Raw genomic sequence first — 6,000 nt, forward strand, 5'->3', positions numbered from 1 at the left:
ATGCAGTGCGGTCAGGAAGGCCCCATTTCCTGCCCAGGGAGTATAAATTTTAGTGGAGTTGGCAGGAAGCTTTCAGTCTTTATGAGTGAGCTGGGTGTTAGTGTTCGGAAGTCTTCCCATTACAGATCCAATAATAATTTTTTAAGCCTGTTTTGTATTTTGTTTTTTGTTTGTTTTGGAGACAGACTGTCCCTGTGTCACTATGGGTTTAGAGGAGTGGTTTCATCAGAGCTCACTGTAGACTCAAACTCCAGAACTCAAGTGATCCTCCTGCCTCAGCTTCCTGAGAAGCCACCATGCCTGGCTGATTTTCCTATTTTTGGTAGAGACGAGGTCTCATTCTTGCTCAGACTGGTCTTAAACTCCTGAGCTCAAATGATCCTCTTCCTGTGGCCTCTCAGAGTGCTAGGATAGCAGGCATGAGCCAGTATCCCCTGCCTCAAGCCCATTTTTAATGTGTATAACAGAAAGAACAGGCTGAAAGATGCTTTGGAGTCACGTGGACCTGAGGGACATTGGTTTTGACTTGAAGCGATTTTCTTATTAGTCTTAGCCTCAATTTCCTTACGTGAAAATGCATGTCATGATTTTTACTTTTCAGGGTTATTGTTAGATTTTACTGAGATAACATAAATAGAGAGTACCTAGCACAAATCCTGGCACATGGTAAGCATTCAGTAACGTGGGACTGTGGTTGGTTGTTGATGTAGTTGCTGCTGTTGTCATTCTTTCTTCTCTGTGCCAGGTATTTATCAAATGCTGTTATTACTATGATTACCATTTTTATTGTTTTCTTTATTACTTAAATTCTTTACTCATGTATGAGTAACACTTTGGCTACTGTCTCACTTCTTACTCAAAGCAAACCTCAACACATCAGGGTTGAGATTATTATCTTCAATGTATTGGCAAAGGGACTGAGGCTCAGAGTTCGATTGGACAAGGTCAGTAAGTGACAGTCAAGTCCAGAGCTTAGGTCCTCAGAACTCAAGTCCAGCTCTTTTTCTGGTACAGGAGTGCTGTCTCGTAGCCTGAATTGATGGCGCCTGATTGGGAGGGGGACAGTTAGCCTGGACCCTAGTTAGTAACTATGGAAAAGGGACTCCTAGTGTTCTGCCCCAGCCTCTGTGTTAGTCTCTACCTGTCTCCTCCCTTGCTGCTGCCAACAGTTACTACTGTGAGGTTCATAAGCATTGGCCATACTCCGGAATAGCCTGAGAAACTCCAAAGGTACTCTAGAACTTAATGCATTTTATAAGGGCTTACTAAGCTGCAGCCAGACCAGAAGCCTGACCTATTAGGAAACCCCACTCCAAAGCAGTTTTTTTCTGGCTTGAGCTGGTGGTTAGAATGTTTAAAAGAACAACCTCTATTATTGATAATAAACTGGCACTCTGGCTTGAAGAAATGATAGAGTCAGGGTTTGTACCATAAAAATTTGAATCTTTCATTATTTCTACTTCTGTTGCTTTTGGAAAGATAATTTAGTTCTATTAGATGTTTATGTTCTTGCTGACTAAGCAGGATAAAGGGAAAATATCTCCAGGAAATGAACATTTAGCAAATAATTTAAAGTATATTCCTATGAGATGATGGAGCTTACTGCTGATTTTTCTGTGGTTTAAAAACAAAGTACTTCTTAATCCCCCGATTTTCCTCTTTCCTTCTTCCTTTCTGCAAACATTTGTTGAGTCCAAGCTGTGTATATGAAGCCTTGTTCATGGCACTGAGAATCCCAGCTTTCAATTGAGCCCTCAAACTTCTAGCTAGGCATACACACACGCACACACATGTACACCCCTACCCAATCATCATACAGGGTAACATGTCATAAGTTCCATAACAGAGGTGTAAATGTGGTTTGGAGAAAGAAGTTTCATTTGCTCTGATATAGAACATAAGTAGCTTTTGAATATGTGGAAACGATAAAGTCAGAGAAAAGATCCTGAACAAAGACAGGTAGACACCAGGAGAACATGGAGTATGTGAAGAAACATAGTGGGAAGTAATGGTCCGAGCATGAGAACTTTGTATGCTGCGCTGAGGAACATTTCTAGCCAACTAGTAGCCATTTAAGTTTCTGAGCAAGACAGAGAGCTATCAGAAGTATACTGTGGGGACAATTAATTTGGCTTTGTGCACAGGATAAGTTGACATAACTTTTGAGGGTTCTAATCTTGACTTTGCTACTGATTAGCTATATATGCAAGTCACATATCCTCTCTGAATCACCATTTCTTCATATGTTGAAGGGTAATACTTAACACATAAGGTGCCTCTGAGGGTTAAATGAAACAACAAATTTGAGAGTACCTTGTAAAGTAACTGATACATGGGACACAAAGTGCCCTAGAACCTGAAGAATACCTTATATTTGCATTATGTGGAAATGTGTTTTATTTCTAGAGACAAGCACATAAAGATCTTTTTCACACATAAATGTTAGGGATCTAACCCCCCTTTCTCTTCTTTTTTAACATTGTCAGCTCTGACTTATCTTTTCACGTCAAGTTCACAAAGTCACCTCCTCCCCTATGAAGCCTCCTTATGTGGCCAGACTGAAAAGTTCCTTCCCTGTTTTGTGTTTCTGTAGCACTTTGTATGAACTCTATTATAATGTCTCTTTTATATTGTGATATTTTTTGAAGTATTATTCTACATCAAAGTTACATTCTTAAACTTTGGTGTATATCACAATGACTTGGAGGGCTTATTAAAACATACAGTTTTTAATTCAGCAGATTTCACGTGGGGTCCCCCAAATTTTATTTCTGACAAATTCCCAGATGATGATGATGGTGCTGGCTTGGGGACCTTATTTTGAGAACTGCTGGTTTACATAGATAAATTCTGAATTACTCAAGGGCTAAGAAATGTATCTTACTCAACTTTGTTTTCTTAGGATTTATGATCTGGTACAGAATAGGTGCTCTGTAAGTGCCGAATGACTGGTTGCATATTGAATGTACTCTGATTTCAGGTGGCCATTAAGCAGATGAATCTTCAGCAGCAGCCGAAGAAAGAGTTGATTATTAATGAGATCCTGGTCATGAGGGAAAACAAGAACCCAAATATTGTGAACTACTTGGACAGGTATGGAGTTTTGGGTCCCCTCAAAGAGATAGGGTCCTGGGACTGATTGGTGGTGAAGCTATTGGAGGACTGGGCAATACCAGCCCCTGGAACTACTGTTTCAGAGTCTTCTGTAATTCTGAGCTCTCTGAACTTGACCCTGTGTAATGTTGGATTTCTCTGCTTGCTGGAAAATCCATCTGGGAATTTGTTGGAACTCTACCACCCTATATCTTCTAATGTTAATCCTAATACTGTTTGTTTTGCCTAGGAAAGCACATCAGCTCATCTGTCAGAGAAAACAACTCATTTTACATCCCCAATCTTGCCCTGTTCTCCATATCCTTAATAACCCCAAGTTTGTCTGTATTCTCTTAAAATCTGGTGGCCAGTACTAGATGTCTCATCTGAGATCTAGCTACTGTGGAGAAAGTAGGACTCTTCCTTTTTTGAAACTTGATGATTTCATTCTTTTTAGGATGCCTATGCCATTGTTGACTCTGTGAAGTTTGTAGTCAACTGAAATCTCTGATCTTTTTTTACATAAGCTTGTATTAAACTGAAAATGTAGAATTTTTAGCTATCTTCTTAAATCCCATTTTTATTATTTCAGGCCATCATTCCAGCCCATCAAAGGTCAGTTCTTCAATACAGTAATAGTGATTATAGCAAACAATTATGTTATGCTTTCTGTCGTACCAAGCACTGTCATGAGCAGTATCTCATTTTGACATAAGGATTATTATTCCTGTTTTACAGATGAAGAAACTAAAGTTTGTAAAAGTTAATAACTGTCTAAGACTGATAAGCCAGTATATAGCTCACCAGTGTTTGAATTTAAATGTTCCTAGTACCAACATCCCCACCCTTTCTATTACTATATCATGGTCTTTTTCTCCCATACCTGAAAAAAAAAAATTAAACTCCTTGCCCAGAGTTCAGAAACATCATAGGTGTAGGTGAGATTCAACTAAGTCTTGGACTATAATTTCTTACTACTTAATATTGCATTTCCAGCTACCTTTCCCTGTTGTTGGCAGATTTCATAAATGTGCTTTCGTGTTCTTCATCTAAAACTGGTAAGCTTCAGTTTCTTTAAAGAGGAAAAGAATTGGAGTTTGACCTTCCCAAGACTTGATGTCAATATCTGTGAAGCAATAAAGACTTCTCACCTTCTCCTTCTTGAAAATGGTTGCATCTCCTTGGTGTGGGTTCTTACTGGCTCTGAAGAATCCTTTGAAAGTTATTAATTGCTTTCCCATCTCTTAAGAACTTGATATACAGAGAATATAACTTAGACAAACTACCAAAGACCATAGGAATAGTAGATTTTAGCTCAAGAGAAGGAAAAATGAAAGTTTTCAATAAAGGTAAACCTGTCTCATAATATAGTGAGTTCCCCATGTGCAGAGGAATCCTAAACAGTTAAAATGCAGGACCATGTTATTGAAGGAATTTGTGTACTAGGAGTGGGATTGGAAGACTTCCATATTTATTTATTGATCATATCTTTACTGGTATTTCCAGAGGCATATACTGTGGAATCAGAAGTAAATAAGGCTCAGTCTTTGCTTTCAGATAGCTCCTAGAGTAGCCCAGAAAAAAATATACCTCTATGGAGGCACAGAGATGGGTGTTGCAAATGAGGGTCTGTGGTTGGTTTTTGTAAGACGTCTCATAGGAGAACTTCATCTATCTTTGTTTTTCTCCAGATGTGTGGTGCTCTTAGGCTTTACCTTAGAGAGGGGATTTTTGAAGATGTATTGGCACAGTATGCAGCCACAAAGTGTTTGAGACAACCTGACTCTGGTTTGCATTGTCTTGGCTTTGACAATGATGTGTCAGGCCCAGGAAAAGGGCCTACTTTGTCATATTCCAGAAATAGTCACATGGATTCTTGCATTTCTTTTTTCTTTTCTTTTCTTTTTTTTTTGGAGACAGAGTCTCACTCTGTCACCTTGGGTAGAGTGCTGCGGTGTCCTAGCTCACAGCAACTTCAAACTCTTGGGCTTAAGAGATCTTCTTGCTTCAGCCTCCTAAGTAACTGGGAGTACAGGTGCCTGCCATTATGCCCGGCTAATATTTCTATTTTTAGTAGAGATGGGGTCTTGTTCTTGGTCAGGCAGGTCTCGAACTCGTGAGCTGAAGCTATCTACCCGCTTCAGCCTCCCAAAGGGCTAGGATGAGCCACTGAGCCCAGCTGGATTCTTACATTTCTTTCCTCCAGTAAGTTCAAGTTGAAAATTGTCTTCTTGATATGTGGATATGAGGCCATAATGTGCATTCTTTGTCAGAGAGGGAATAGGCTTGCCAGTGGAAGGCTTTTAAACCCAATCCTGCATTCTCTTTTGGTCAATGTCTTAGTCTATTTAGGCTGCTATAACACAGTTTAGGAGGCTGGGTAGCTTATAGACAAAACAAATGTATTTCTCACAGTCTGGAAGCCGGAAAGTAGGAGATTAAGGTACGCTAGATTTGGATCTGGTGAGGGCTTGCTTTCTGGTTCTGAGATATGTCTTCCTGCTGTGCCCTCACGTGGTAGAAGGGCAAGGCAGCTCTGTGGGCTCTTTAAGGGCTCTAATCCCATTCATAAGAGCAGAACCCTCATGATGTAATCACTTTTTAAAGACCCCACCTCTTAATACCATGACATTGGTGACTAGATTTCCAACATACGAATTTGGGGGAACATTCAGTCCATAGCAGTTCAAGTATCCATACATAGTCTTTTCTCTCAAAAGAGATTAAGAGAGACTTTGTCGTGTTCGTTCTTCATGGACATTAAAAGTCATGTTTACTTTTCATGGATATTAAGAAATTATACAGGCTCGGTGCCTATGGCTCAAGCGGCTAAGGCGCCAGCCACATACACCTAAGGTGGCGGGTTTGAATCCAGCCCGGACCTGCCAAACAACAATAATGGCTGCA

General features: G+C 39.9%; 1 protein-coding gene across 3 annotated transcripts in view; it reads left to right on the plus strand.

The window, feature by feature from the left end:
* PAK1 (p21 (RAC1) activated kinase 1) overlaps nt 1–6,000 on the plus strand; it is a 182,530-nt gene that overhangs the window by 154,653 nt on the left and 21,877 nt on the right. For all 3 annotated transcript variants that reach the window (XM_023511940.1, XM_023511930.1, XM_003780873.3), the window contains exon 10: nt 2,981–3,093. In XM_023511940.1, the coding sequence (XP_023367708.1) occupies nt 2,981–3,093 (113 nt within the window). The remainder of the gene's footprint in view (nt 1–2,980; nt 3,094–6,000) is intronic.

Source organism: Otolemur garnettii, unplaced genomic scaffold, assembly GCF_000181295.1.
Source record: "Otolemur garnettii isolate 467f Iridium unplaced genomic scaffold, OtoGar3 scaffold00001, whole genome shotgun sequence".
NCBI classification, from domain to species: Eukaryota; Metazoa; Chordata; class Mammalia; order Primates; family Galagidae; genus Otolemur; species Otolemur garnettii.